Source organism: Eumetopias jubatus, unplaced genomic scaffold (assembly GCF_037043125.1).
Source record: "Eumetopias jubatus isolate StellerSeaLion01/CBP00866 unplaced genomic scaffold, mEumJub1_p1.0 scaffold_17, whole genome shotgun sequence".
NCBI classification, from domain to species: domain Eukaryota; kingdom Metazoa; phylum Chordata; class Mammalia; order Carnivora; family Otariidae; genus Eumetopias; species Eumetopias jubatus.
Window position 1 is genome coordinate 58452815 of NW_028274823.1, and position 14255 is coordinate 58467069.

Consider the following 14255-nt stretch of genomic DNA (forward strand, 5'->3'; position numbering starts at 1 on the left):
TTTTTTAATGTTTTTAAAAATTGGTGTTTCTCAAGAGTTTTGTAAAATAGCAAATAATCAGAATGTTTCAGACTGGAAGAGAATTTTGGAGACTAAGAGATTTGCCCAAGGCCACACAGTCAAAAATAGCTGAGCCCAAACTCACAAACTCCCCACCACGCCCTCCCAATCCTCTCAGTTTACGGATAAAGCTGGGAGATTTACAGAGGACGGAAACTGCTCTAGATCTCAGTGAGTGAAGGACAGAGTCCAACAGGAACGCAATGGTCTAACTCCTGACCCGGGACCAGGGTTTGTTCCCTGTACCACAGTGCTGCCTACTGGCAGCCCTCCCTAACTTCTGCCTTCATAGGTCAGGGAAATATCCCTGCTTCATGGGATAGAGGAGTAAGAGACTGCAGGGCGGCATCCCCCAAAAAAGGGTGCTAGGGACAATGTGGGATGCATTAGGAGCAGGATGTATGGGGGAGTGGAAAATAAATGCTTGTAATATATAGTTAAGTGGAAAATTTAAAAGGACATGCAATTATATTTTTTAAAAACTATGCATACAGGGCGCCTGGGTGGTTCAGATGGTTAAGCATCTGCCTTCGGCCCAGGTCATGATCCCAGGACTCTGGGATCGAGTCCCGCATCGGGCTCCCTGCTCCTTGGGAGCCTGCTTCTCCCTCTGCTTCTCTCTCTCTCTCTCTCTCTCCCTCTGTCTCTCATGAATAAATTTTAAAAAAAATCTTTACAAATAAATAAATAAATAAATAAAACTATGCATACAGCATAACTGTAGCTGCAATTTTTCTCAAATATGAAATGGAAATAATCATATCTACTTCCTATGATTGCTTGGGGATTTTAATGAGATAATACACATAAAGAGTTCAGCACAATGCAAGATACACTGCCAAAATCTGAGGTACAGTGTTGCTATTATTTTTTTTTAAAGATTTTATTTTATTTATTTGACAGAGAGAGACACAGCGAGAGAGGGAACACGAGCAGGGGGAGTGGGAGAGGGAGAAGCAGGCTTCCCGCGGAGCAGGGAGCCCGATGCGGGGCTCGATCCCAGGACCCCGGGATCACGACCCGAGCCGAAGGCAGACGCTCAGCGACTGAGCCACCCAGGCGCCCCTATTATTATTATTACATAAAGATGCTGGTAGAGATTTGGCTTAGAAAAATGCCAAAATCTTGGATAAACAAACCATACATTCAGCCCCCGGGGTATCAAGAAGATATATAAGTTTGGTTCTCAAACTCAGATGAATTCCAGCAGAGCTTGAGAAGTCTCTTCCTTCTTCCTGGGGTCTCCATTTCTGAGCTCAGAGAAGATCTGTTTAACTACTCCGTGAATCTGACCTCCATCTCGGGGCCTGATTCCCCATGACTCCTCTTCCCACTTCCTCTACAGATTCCGGGACCTCTGCTCCTCCAGCCAACAAAGACGGCGACACCTCCCAGCCTGACTCCACCTGGTCTCTTCTCACATTCTCTGAAACCTTCTTCAGACTAGTTTTTTTCCAATCCTTTTTTTTTCAATAAAATAATAAAAATGTGAACCTCAGCCCATCCCCTGTCTAGATAGATCATGGCAAGTTCCCACTCAGTGGAATCAATTAAATGATTGATTGTACTTTTAATTGTCAGATAGTTAACAATCACCTATAAAACACAAGACATCATGCTATAGCCCCTACAGGTGGAGAAAAATATAAAACAGGGGCGCCTGGGTGGCTCAGTTGGTTAAGCATCTGCCTTTGGCTCAGGTCATGATCTCAGGGTCCTGGGATCGAGCCCCGCATCGGACTCCTTATTCAGTGGGGAATCTAATTCTCCCTCTGCCCCTCCCCCTGCTTGTACTCGCACTCTCTCTCTCTCTCTCTCTCAAACAAATAAAATCTTTAAAAAAAAAAAAAAGAATAATGTGAAATAGTGCCTGCCCTCCAGAAACATCTGTTGAGTCAGGGGACAAGGTACAAAAGCACCAAGAGACCAGTGATATAGGGACAATTCTTGTCGTGGCCCTGCAGCTACCACTGACGCACCAGGCACAGTCTGGGGCCGGTGGCAGAGGTTTGGTCTAAGCTTCCCTTCAACCCGGCAAGGAGCTATTATTATCCCTGTTTTCTGGATGGAAAATCAAGGAACTTAAGAAGTTATGTAACTTGCCCTGGGGACACAGCTTGTTCTGAGCCATGATTCAAAGACAAGTCTGTGGGACGTGATAACCCATTCCTTTTCCACTCTTCCCCACTGATAATGGCCCACGCCAGCAACAGCAAACACATCCCAGGGCAGTGCATGATATCAAGGTGCTCCATGAACGGACCAACAGCTGGGCGTCATGACCGGCACATGCAGGAGGAGATCATGGGCCCTCACCCCAGACGTGTGTGGCCTGGGGATACCTGACTCTTGACCATGACTCCCTGACCCCAGAAAGCTCATTGTCCTTTTCTGTGGCCCCTTACCTATTCTCACAGATTTATATAAGATTGGGTTTGACCTCTCCCTGTTTATCAGTTGAACATATGAGGCACACAGAGATGAGACCCCCCGCTGGGTAGTGGCCCAGCTGAGACTGTACATCCCAACATTGTCATTCCAATACCCCATCTGCATCCTCTTCCTAAGGGCTCACTGGAGAGTGAGACTCCCCAAGCCTTCCTCCTCTTATTCCGGTCGGCTATGTCAGGGGTGCTAGGCGTGGTCCCCAGACCACCAGCATCCATATCCGTCACCCAGGAAGCTATTAGAAATGCAAATCTGATTAAGGAATTCTGGGGTGGGGTCCAGCAATCTGTGTCTAACAAGCCCTCCAGTGGATTCCCATGCAACCAAGTCTGAGAACTGAGGAGTAAAAACCGTTCTGCTGCCTTGTGCCGTGCCCACGTCAAGTGCAAAATCAAGGCTGCTGCATTTACGAGTTCTCTGCCTCACATTTCCACCTCACTGTGCAAAAAAAGAAAAAAACAAAACAAGAAGACTCCTACTGATCTCTCCTGTTCCCAGCCTGACTCCTTGAACATGCCCACATTCCCCAGCCCCAAACCCAAATCCTGCCCAGCTTCTTCCCTCCCCGGCATGAACCTTACCTCTTCCAATTTAGTCTGTCTGCAGGGAAAAGAAAACGTTAGGCCAAGGGGCAATTTCTTATGCTTCAACCCTTTCGTCTTCATGAAATCTGCCAGACAGTCAGCTACGTAGTCAAACAGCTAGAAAGAAGAGAAGTACAGGATGCTGCGCTAAGGCATGGTCACTTGTTAACTTGATGCCAAGGCCATGCCCCATCCCCTGCTTCATAAGAGCCCCTGCCCGATACCTCTGAGCCATTCCCTCGGATAATTTCGTTGGGTGTTGGATAGAACTGACTCTCCATCTGGACATTTCTTTTCCCCTCTTCAGAGACTTGCACCTTCAAGACACGAAACTTGGACCCTCCAAGATCCAGGGAAAGAAATTCCCCATTTTCTATGAAAAAAGAAACAAACAAAAAAGTTATCACTTATGGAAGGCTGTTCTATGGCCAGCTTAGCTTTAGAAGTTGGGGCATGACCCAAATCTGCCCACCAGGCCATGCTGGAGGGCGTAAACATGGAGAAGGCAAATATAAACCCACTTCAGGCAGGTGGTATCAGACACGGGCCTCGAGGGTGGAGCCGAGTCCAGCATGCCACAACCAGGCTGAAGGAGCTGATACTCCAAGTGCGGGCAAAGTGCCAGGAAGGCAGGAGGAAAAGGCAGGGAGGCGGGCAAGGAAGGGAACCGAGCCCCATACAAGCCTCAGTCTCTTGGACAGACAGAAAACACTCCAGGAGGGAAAAGAGGGACCAAAGGATGGCCCCTACGGAGCCAAGGATCTTCATATTTGGGGCCAGACCCAGCCCCATGCAAGACCGATGCTATTAATAAAAAGGTGGATATGACACATGTGTTAAGGTGAGGCAGCCCACTTCAGTGACTTCAACTCAGGATCCAGCCAGGATTCCTGCCAGGATGCCTGCCAGTCTTCTGCATTGGCCACAGATACAGGATAAGAATGCAGGTGTGCATACCCGTAAACCAACAAGCCTTTGTATAGAATTATCTGTGCCTGAAAAGTGGCAACAGGTACCAGGCATGCTTCATGATATACGCCCAAAGCACATGTGAGTGAAATTCCAGGACCACAAGTCTGGCCCCCCAGTGGCCTTGTTTTGTACCACGTGACCCTAGATACAGCTGCATGCAGATAAGGGACCAGCTGGCCATTCAGATTTACTCCGTGTAATGTGAAATAAAACAGTGAGAAATTGCTAGTTCATCGTAAAGACTGAAGTGGAAGCATCCCCCAAACCAGAGGTCAGCTGGGTAGCCAAGGTGGCCCCATGTATGTAGGCTGAAACCACAGAGGAAGACCTAAGTCCCACCCAGTCCCCTTGTGGCCTGAGAGGACCACAGCTCCTGCCCTCGGAGTCCCAAAGGACCCTACGTGTCCCCCTTTGTGCTCTCCGTGTCCTTGTACAACAGACCTCCTTTCCTGACCTGGCTTGACTGGGTTCTGTGCTCCTGGCAATCAAAGAGCTAGAGACGGTGCTCTGCAAACTTGAATGTGCATGTGAATCTCCCAAGAATTTTAACATGCAGATTGTGATTCAGTGGAGGTGGGGTCTGAGATTTTGGGGTGTGTGTGTGTGTGTGTGTGTGTGTTTTTAGTTTATTTATTTATTTATTTCTCTATTTATTTAAGTCCATCTCTACAGGGGCTTGAACTCATGACCCCAAGATCAAGCATGCTAGCAGGGTACTCCGGAGATTTTGTATTTCTAAACAGGTTCCCAGGTACTGCTGCTGCTGGTCTGTGGACCACAGTCAGAGTAGCATGGGCCTTAGTCATTTCCAGACCCAGCTAGCAGGATCTTTTGTTTTTGTGGAGCTTATCTGGAAAGCAAGATTCTTATCTCCCTAGATCTGCCCCCAAAGAAGCCTGATGGAGCCATTTCTTATTCAGGAAGGGAATCCAGGGACCTAATATTGTGCAACTTTTGTTAGCATTCATCACATACCAAGCAAGAGATGCTTTCACAGATGTTATCTTGTCGAGCAGGAAATAGGGTAGATCACACAGTCCATGTACGAACATTTACTGAGTGCAACTCTGCCAAATAGCAGGCCAAGTGCTAGGGAAGCACAGGGAGCCCTATCTAAACCCCAGGGGAGGCGGGACTGAGATGAGTGCAGAAGAACTCGAGGGAGGGAGGCAACCAGAGCAGGTCCCAGGGAGAGGAACGGAGCCAAGGAAGGAGCTCACATAGGGAGGGCAGGGTCTGCTTTTGGAGGAAGGAGGGAGGTGTGACAGAAATGAGGCTAGCAGGTAGTCTCTGGATAAACTAGGAAGGATTTGGGAAAACTGGCCCACACCAAAGAGCTTGAGCTTTCTCCAGAAGGTGAGGGGGAGCCACAGAAAGATTTTAAGCAAGGGAGTGCCAAGTTCTGATTGAGATTTGGGGAAAATGCCTCTGGCACCAATCTGGATGGACTGGAGGATTTTCATAAAAGAGGAGGTTCCTGTGCTGCAATTCAGGTTGGAGGTGAGGCAGCCCACTTCAGTGACTGTGAACCCTCGTGCAGTGTAGCACGGAGTCATTCCTTCCTCTGGCCTCCGGCACCACTGTCAGTGTGCAATCACCTGGCTTCACCAGTGGACTCAATACTCGATTTCCTGTAAACCAGGTGTGATCCTTTCTGTGACTTTGACCCCAGAGAAAGGACTCACTGGACCCTGAGGGAGGCAGGACCTGCCCAGCAGAGGCAACAGTGGCAGAAGGACCGTCAGGATCTCTACAGCAATTATTAAGATTATTATGACCTTCGTCATGGGGACAGAACGTACAACATGGTGACTACAGTTAAGAATAACACGTTGCATATTTGAAAATTGCTAAGAGGGTAGATCTTAAAAGTTCTCATTGGAAGAAAGAAGAAATTTGTAACTATGTGTGTTGCCGAACGTTATTGTGGTGACCACTTCATGATACGTACAAACATCAAATCATGTTTACACCTGAAACTAATATGATGTTATGTCAATTATATCTCCATAAAATTTTTTTTTAAATAATAAAAAGATAATGATCCACCTCTGTAGATAATCCTCCTGTGACCTTTCAGGGGCTCCAAGGTTTCCTTCTCCTCATCCGTCCCCAGGGCAAATGCCCCTGCTCCTACCCATTCCCTAGTGGAGTGTCTCCCAAAGATGCACAGTGACTGACTGTGCCGATTCCTGGAAATTCAGAATCTCCAGGGGGAGAGATCTAAGAAACCATATGTTTAGGAATTGCTCTAAGTGAGTCTTATACTAGGGGGCGAGCAGGGGACCCCTGTCCTAGGGCAGACCCCGGGGCCCATCAGCCGACCACATCAGGGCTCCCTGGGCGCCCCTTCAAGGCCCCCCCCTCAGTAGCAGCAGCTGGAGTCAGGCCTCCAGAACCAGAGTCCCCCTCACAAGCATGCGATGGGCACCTCCGGTTCCCCTTCCTTTGTGGCTGGTAGAGGGTAAGGCACACTTCTCAGGCACTTGGTAAGAACAGTCGATTGCAGCTCCCTGACAGAAAGGCTCTACCAGTTTACCTCCTCTCATAGGTTTGGATGAGAGGACAGAGAGTAGGTGAACTCGGTATTTCTCTGGAAACTGCATACGTTTTTGAAATGGAAGCCCCAACAGATTAGTAGCATTTGTTTGCTTTTGTTAGTGACCATGAAATTACACCACTAGCTCACAGGAACTACGGAAGACTTGGGGCAATATTTTGGAAATTTTAAAGCACTCCTTCCACATGACTTCATCTGATCCTAACAGCCCTGATCTTTTTACTGATGCGGACAGGAGTGCAGTGGTCCTGGGACTTACCCAGGCCCCCTGGCTGCAGGGACTCTGGGCTCCGAGACCTCACTGCAACAGGCTCACTGGTGAGATTTATTATGTGATGAGATGTGAGATATTATGTGATGATATTTATTACGTGAGGAGACAGTGAGGAAAGGAGGTGGTGCCTCCTGGCCTGAGGAGGGTTATTCTAAAATTTGGTCCATTTCACTTCCAAACCTTCCTGAAGCAGCCAGGGCCAGGAAGACTCGTCCAGTCCAGTATTCTCCAGACCCTCACAGGCACTTTCCCTTGCTTCTGGGGACACACCTCTGCAGGAGGAGCCAAAGCACAGGAAGCCAGGAGGACTTCGCCCTGGTGCCCCCTCCCCCCGACACACCCATGACTCAGGTGCTTACTCTGAATGGCCCTGGATGACCTGTCAAGGACCACAGTCCCTCGGCACTCTCATAGAGCAGTGCCTGGAACTCAAGCAGATTTCAAAGCAGGACTGTCTCTCTCCAAAGCTTATGTCCCTCCAGGGTGGACATAGCCCACCCTGTCACGCACCCACCAGTGAGGGAAGAGGCTTCCCCCATCACAGTTCCCGGAGACCCCTTGAATGGTAGAAGCTACTTTGACCCCGCCATTGGCCCAGAGGGGCCAGAACCTAGCTGATCTAATCAAAGTCCCTGAGAGCTCCCCAGACTTCAGCCCCTGCTTCTTCAAGGGCCCCAAAGCCCCCACTGGAGCTTGCTCAGAGCACTGGGACCCTGACATTGGTCCTCCGTGTTCTCATCTGACCTGGGCACAACAGTTACACCTCAGGGTTCTTATGGGGATTATGTGAGGCAGTGAGTTCCTAACACCCCTGACCACAGCAGGTGCCTTGCAGATACCACTTCCTGTCCCTCCTCTGGCTCTGCCCAGAGGCTGAGAATGGAGGAATTGGATCTAACCTCCTGGATTCCATCCATAAAGGTCTCTAGGCTGTGGTCAGCAAAGTAATCGTTCCCCAGAGATGCCCACATCCTAATCCCCAGACCCATGAGTATGTTAGTCAACATGGCAAGGGAACATTACGTTACAGATGGAATTGAAATTGCTCATCAGGTGACCCTGAGGTTAAGAGATTATGCTGGATTATTTGGGTATGCCTAATGTAGTCACAAGGTCTTTAAATGTGAAAGAGGGAAGCAGAAGGGTCAGGGTCAGAGGGAAATTTAAAGATGCTATCTGGCTGGTTTGGAGATAAAAAGGGGCATGAACCAAGGAATACAGGTGGCCTCTGGAAGCTGGAAAACACAAGGCCAGAGATTCTACCCTAGAGCTTCCAGAAGGAATGCAGCCCTGCGGACACCGTGATTATAGCCCCGTGAGACTCATTTCAAACTTCTGAACTTCAGGACTGTGAGAGAATAAATTTGTGTGGTTTTAAGCAGCTAAGTTTATGGTAACTTATTACAGCAACAATAGAAAACAAATACAGAGGCCAGCTCTCTCATTTCACAGATAAAGAAACTAAAGCTAAACATTTTGCCAAAGGTCACTGAGAAATGGCAGAGCTGGGCCTAGAGCCCAGGTTTTTTGAATTATCGTTTACTCTTCCTTCTACCACATCATGTTGTCTTCCCTTACTTACTACCTTGGGCCTGGAATCTAGGAACTTAGGCATGAAATACCATGTATTATCTATTTGGCAAATATTTCAGGGCCTAGCAGGCATCAAGCACCATGCTAGGTGCTCAGAACAACGTGGTGAAGAAGACACAGGCCCCGTCCTCATGGAGCATCAGCCCAGTAGGGAAACTCACACACAGCAGGTGTCAGGACAAGCACCTAACCCAGCATGGGAAATCCTCCTTCATGGAGGCGGTGACCTCTACCCTGAGACTGAAAAGCTAAGTTGGTGTTCATGAGGGGAAGAATGTTGGGATGCTCCAGCAAGTAAACAGACAAAATGTGTGGGGCCAAGGCACACAGAGAAAAAGCAGGGTACATTTGAACTTTGGCTCAAAACTTTTGGTATTGAGTGGACTGAAGCATAGGGAGTTCGGGAAGAGTATGCACAGAAGGTGGGAGAGATAAGCCAGGGTACAGGAGCAGACTCCGGGTACCCGTCAGCCAAGAAGAAAGCAGGGGGATCAGGGTCCCTGGCAGCCCCTAGCCCCACTCACCTGAGCCATCTGGAATGGCTCTGACAAAGGTGGGCAGCATCTTCACAGATGCTGTGGGGTTGGTGTCCTTCCCCAGACCCTTCTGCATTTCAGCCTGGAAGCGAGCCATGATGTCCAAAAGGGTCTCATCGGAGAGCCGCATGTGATACAGGAACCTGTCCACCTGCAACAGACGCCAGGGTGACCAGGGATGCCTGCTGGGCAGCGGCGGGGGGAGGGGGGGGGCAGGGGTTGTGCTTCTGTCAAGGCTATAAATTCCCACTCCCATCACAAAGCTATTTTTCTGACTCTGGGGATAGCTTCATGATGTGGAATCCCAAAGATTCCTCTCCTGACCCCTCACCAAGCTGGAGACCAGATGGGGAGTTGGAAGAATAGAATGGAATGGAAGTTTGGGAGGTAGGAATTTATTCCTCTGAAGGGCAAGATCTCAGGAAGAAAGGAGTCTCCCATTTTTCTGATGGGGCAATAGAGGGGCAAAAGTGACAAGGATTCAGGGTTTCTAATTCCTAGTTCAGGGACTGCACCATTGTCCCATTGCCTCTCCACTGCAAAAGACTAGCTAGAGCTTGAACCTTAAATTCCTAAGCAGAGAACCTTTCTTTTCCAACGACGACCATATATACCCAGAATTGTTTCCCTTTGTTTATGGGCTACTAGGAAGCTCAGAGCTAAATACAGTTTCCAACAGCAACCTGTAAATTCTAGTTCTTTAAATTTTCATTCTAACTGAGGTTGTTTTAATTAAGATGAAGTTTAATTTTTAAAGCCAGCTCAAATTGCTGCTGGAAATGAGTGGATGGACACTCAAGTAACCAGGAAATTGGGGCAAAGGACCACTGCCCTAATGGAGGGAAGTTATAAAAATCACTATGGCTATCTATGCTCAGTCCACTTGAAGGTAGTGTGTCATATCAGAAATGGCAGAGGGGCGCCTGGTGGCTCAGTTGGTTAAGCGACTGCCTTCGGCTCAGGTCATGATCTCAGGGTCCTGGGATCGAGCCCCGCATCGGGCTCCCTGCTCGGCAGGAAGCCTGCTTCTCCCTCTCCCACTCCCCCTGCTTGTGTTCCCTCTCTCGCTGTCTCTCTCTCTGTCAAATAAATAAAATCTTTAAAAAAAAAAAAAAAGAAAAGAAATGGCAGAACAGCATCCTCCTCATGCTAATGTTAATCATTTGGAGTGGCAGCCTGGATTCCCAGGGCTCGTTGGAATGGATTATTGAGGGGGGCAGGAGCAGGGACAGTGGCATAGATGCCCTGTATTTGCCCCTCCTGCTTTATACATATACTGAGCAGCCTCTCTACCCATCCAGGTCACAAGGAGACTTGATCCCAGCACATTCCTGGAGGAATCACTCTCCCACACTTTTCTCTAAAGCTAAGAACATCTGCGGAAGTCTACAGAGTGCTTTTACATACGTCACCTCATTTAATCTCCCTGACATTGCTTTGAGGCAGCCCGGTGAGGCCAGAGTTCTTGCTTCTGACTGAGAGGTAAGGACCCCAAGGCCCAGAGCCATGACGCAGCAGTGGGACAGCTGTGGGTGAGGGGCACCCTGAGACTGGAATGCCGTCTCCATACTCCTTGCCCCACCACCTGGTTTTGCTTCACAACTCCATGCAGGACGCAGGAGTCCAACAGAGATATTACACCAAAAGTGCAAGGGTAATATGACCTATATCACAGGACAGGTGCCTAGCCATCAGCCAGGCCCAGTGGGCAGGCATCCCAGCTCAATCTAGGGCCAATCTGGAGACCCAAGGCAGTGAAATGACCCATGGCTCCAGGGATGTGGGAGCCAGAGAGAGTCCAGAAAACCGTCAGAGAGCCATTAACAAAAAAAGGACAATTGGGCTTTCAGTGCATTTGAAGAGATAGGAGGGAACCAGGTCATGCTTCATTAAGGGCTTCCTGCTCACCCTGAGTCTGTTTATGACTAATTGGTTGGCACAGCTACAAACATGGAGAAACCCGACGGAAGGGACGTGACCCAAGTAATTGGGACTTGGGGAAGGGTGAGATGTGCTACACATCCCCAGAGCATAGAGAACTTCTCCAGCATCCCCAGTATCATCCCTCCCGTAGAAGGCATGGTTTTGCGGCCCTGCTTGGGTCGTTTGCCAGCTATAGTTTAACAGTCATTCAGAACTTTGGGTTCCTGCTCCCACTGTTGCACTAAGTTAAAGTCATGACAGAAAGAATGTCCACCTAGCAAGTTTCTTGTTTATTCGCTGTACCTCCCACAGGCCCTGGTACAGTAGCTAGAAGGGAAGAATGAAACACATGTTGGGGCAAAAAAAAAAAAAGCTCTATTTTAAATCCAACGCGGTGATCTGGGGCCTGTGTAGCCAGACACATTCTTTGCAGGCACTAAGGGAGGGTGTTTGAGTTGCAGAAAACCAAGCACACTTTTGGAAAGACTCTGAAACCATAAAGCAGGACATCTTCTAAACAAAAGAGCCAACGAGCAGCACATTTAACATAGGAAGAACAAATTCAAAACTGTAAGCTCAGACCTGCTGAATGACAGAATATGGGGGCCAGAAGTGACTTTGGAGATCGCTTAGTCCAAAGGTCCCATATGAATAGAGAACCATAAAAAGTTTCACCTCTTTGACCCAGTGATTTCAGTTCTGGGAATCTAACCTTATAATAATCCCAAAGATGGAGAACATTAAACACATTCCTCTGTTTTTCAAAGCAATATCTTAATTGTTAAAAATGTTTTTGAAAGTAGCCAAGTTATGATGAGCACTGGATGCTGTATGTAAGTGAAGAATCCCTGAATTCTACTCCTGAAACCAATATTGCGCTGTATGTTAACTAACTAGAATTTAAATAAAAATTTGGGGGGAAAAAGTAGCTGAAGAGAGAAAAGGTTGAACTATAGTATATCCAACTGGATTGCATATTGGAAGATGTTAGAATGATAATTATGAAGAAATGGGAGAAATGTACCTAAGTGGTTACAATATAATAATAAGTGAAGGAGACAAAATTTAGAATTGTAGGTATGATACAACTGTAGAAACATACTATAAGGGCTTCCACAGGGCAAATCCGACAGTGTTTGTGAGAGGGGTGGGATTAAAGGTAACACTTCCCCTTTTCGTAATGTTGACTTACTCAACTGTAAAAAGTACATTTTGAAAACCTAGCCAGTCCTTCTCTTATGAGTGAACAATCTGTAGGTCAGTGACCAGACTCAGCCCAATGTTGTCAATAGGTCAAATAATGTCAATAGACTGAATTGGAAAAGAAGCTACCAGAGTGGTTTCTCCTTTCTTCCTTCCTCCCTCCCCCTGCTTCTTTCCCATTTTATTTTGTTTTGTCTTAGTTTGAATGTTGGTATAGGGAAATGTAAAAAAAAAAATTTTCCAGGGTCTGAATAGTAACCCTCGCGGCAAATATGGCCCAGGATCCTGACGACTCTGGAAGTAGGAAGCATGGAAACTGAGGAGGGGATGGGCTACCTGACCCAGGAGAGAGAAAGGCTTGTTGTGCCTTTTGACCAGGTGTGTTTTCCCCACATGAAAGAGTGCATGAACCCGTGTTCTCAGAACCTGTGAGTCATCTAGCAACCCATAAACCAGACACCCATCCTATCTCAGTCACATGTTGCTTAAAGTGGCTACATGGTGCTCCTGACTATCCGGACTCCCGCTCACTCTTCAGCTTTCTTGAAGGGGTCAGGGAAGGGTCAACTTCAGGCCTTGACAAAGGCTGACCCTCCTCCCAGAGGACCTGGAACGAATCAGCGGAGGCTGCATAACCTCCCTCCTGAGCCTGCACCCTTCCTGATTCTAGGATGTAACAAAAGGCCTAAGAAAATGAAACGGATTTGCAGAACCAAATGTAGTTTCCAAAGGCTCCCCTTTGGGGTTTAGAGAGACACCTCCTTACTAAGCAGGTAATAACAGAAAGTGAATCCTTCAGCAGTGCTGTGTAGGACTTTTCTACCTCCTTAAGAAGCCAGGAGAGGACTCTGTGAATCTAATCAATAAATGAAAATTAAGACAGCTTAAATCAGATTGTTTTATAATATTTTAAGATTTGCTATAACTTCTAACCCAAATCTCTAATGAACAGAATTCCATGAAGGTTTCTCCCAGCAAGCACATGAGGGCTGTTACGGGGCCACGCTCTCTCTCTCTCCCTGTTCGAAAAGCCAGGAGGCATCGTGGCACAATGGAAAGAATGCTAGGGGAGTCAGAGACTTGGGTTTAATCTTCACTCCACTTGAAATACTTGGGTGACCTTGGCTAGGTCTGCCTGCTGAGAGGGCTTCTATTATCTAGAAGTTGAGAGACACCAGCACCCAGGGAGTGGCTAGCAGGGCAGGCTGGGCTCATGCCAGGCCTCCCGGAGACAATGCCAGTGAGCTCCAGTTGAGGCTTGGCAACTGTTAAGCAGCCTGCCTTGGAACATATTTTGTGCAGAGGTTTCTTGAGCAAAGTGACAAACCAATGCACACCAGTAACAGCACATCTTTGGCAAACAGCACATGTCAATAATAAATAGTTCAATTATTGTACATTAAAACCCACACCCCTCTTGGCTCCCATGCTTATATTCCTTAAAGCACATGAAGAATCACGTGAATTACTTTAAAAGTTCTCAAAATTTCTCTCCCCTCCTTTGTAGCCTCTCCTCCCAAATACCCCTTATATCAAACACAATCATCTTCAACCTTTCTGAAGACTCTCATCCCCTCCCATCCCATATCTACCAGGAAGTGCCAAGTGAAACGCAAGGCTCGGGACAATGTGTAATGTCCAGCCTGTGGAGAATTCACTTCCTCCCCCACTCCCGTGAGCTCTTTACTGGTCCTTTGCTCCCCGTATCTCTTCTAATAAGCTTTCTTAAATCCTTTTGGATGCAGGCACAGTATCAATTACTTCTGTCAGTGAAGAATGAATCGGGTATCTCTCCGCTTTGTGAGTCCTTACCTTCTTGATCTGATCCTCCTTTAGCTTGCTGCAGTAAAATGCCATCAAGTGTACCGCAAACATTTTTTCCAAGCTTGGTTTCTCTTGAGAGGGGCAGAGATTTCTGTACAGTGTTTACTCCTGCGTCTCCAGAGAGCTGCCCACTTCCAGTTTAGGCTGGAGGACTCCAGGAACTAGGTGCTACAGATTAAATACTTCCAGGCTGCTTAGAGTTCAATGATTAAACTTCGCCCCCTCTCTCTGGTCCCTCCCTCCGGCGTACACTTGATTGTCTAATAGGAGGCTTGGGA

The 14255-nt window shown here is 47.7% G+C and overlaps 1 protein-coding gene across 1 annotated transcript in view; it reads right to left on the reverse strand.

Annotated features, from left to right (window-relative positions):
* Positions 1-14255, reverse strand: part of HKDC1 (hexokinase domain containing 1) — a 50888-nt gene that overhangs the window by 27267 nt on the left and 9366 nt on the right. Inside the window, exons 2-4 of the mRNA XM_028109651.2 lie at positions 9016-9178; positions 3317-3465; positions 3090-3209 (exon numbers count right to left, since the gene is read on the reverse strand). Coding sequence (XP_027965452.1) covers positions 3090-3209; positions 3317-3465; positions 9016-9157 — 411 coding nt within the window. The 5' untranslated portion in view covers positions 9158-9178. The remainder of the gene's footprint in view (positions 1-3089; positions 3210-3316; positions 3466-9015; positions 9179-14255) is intronic.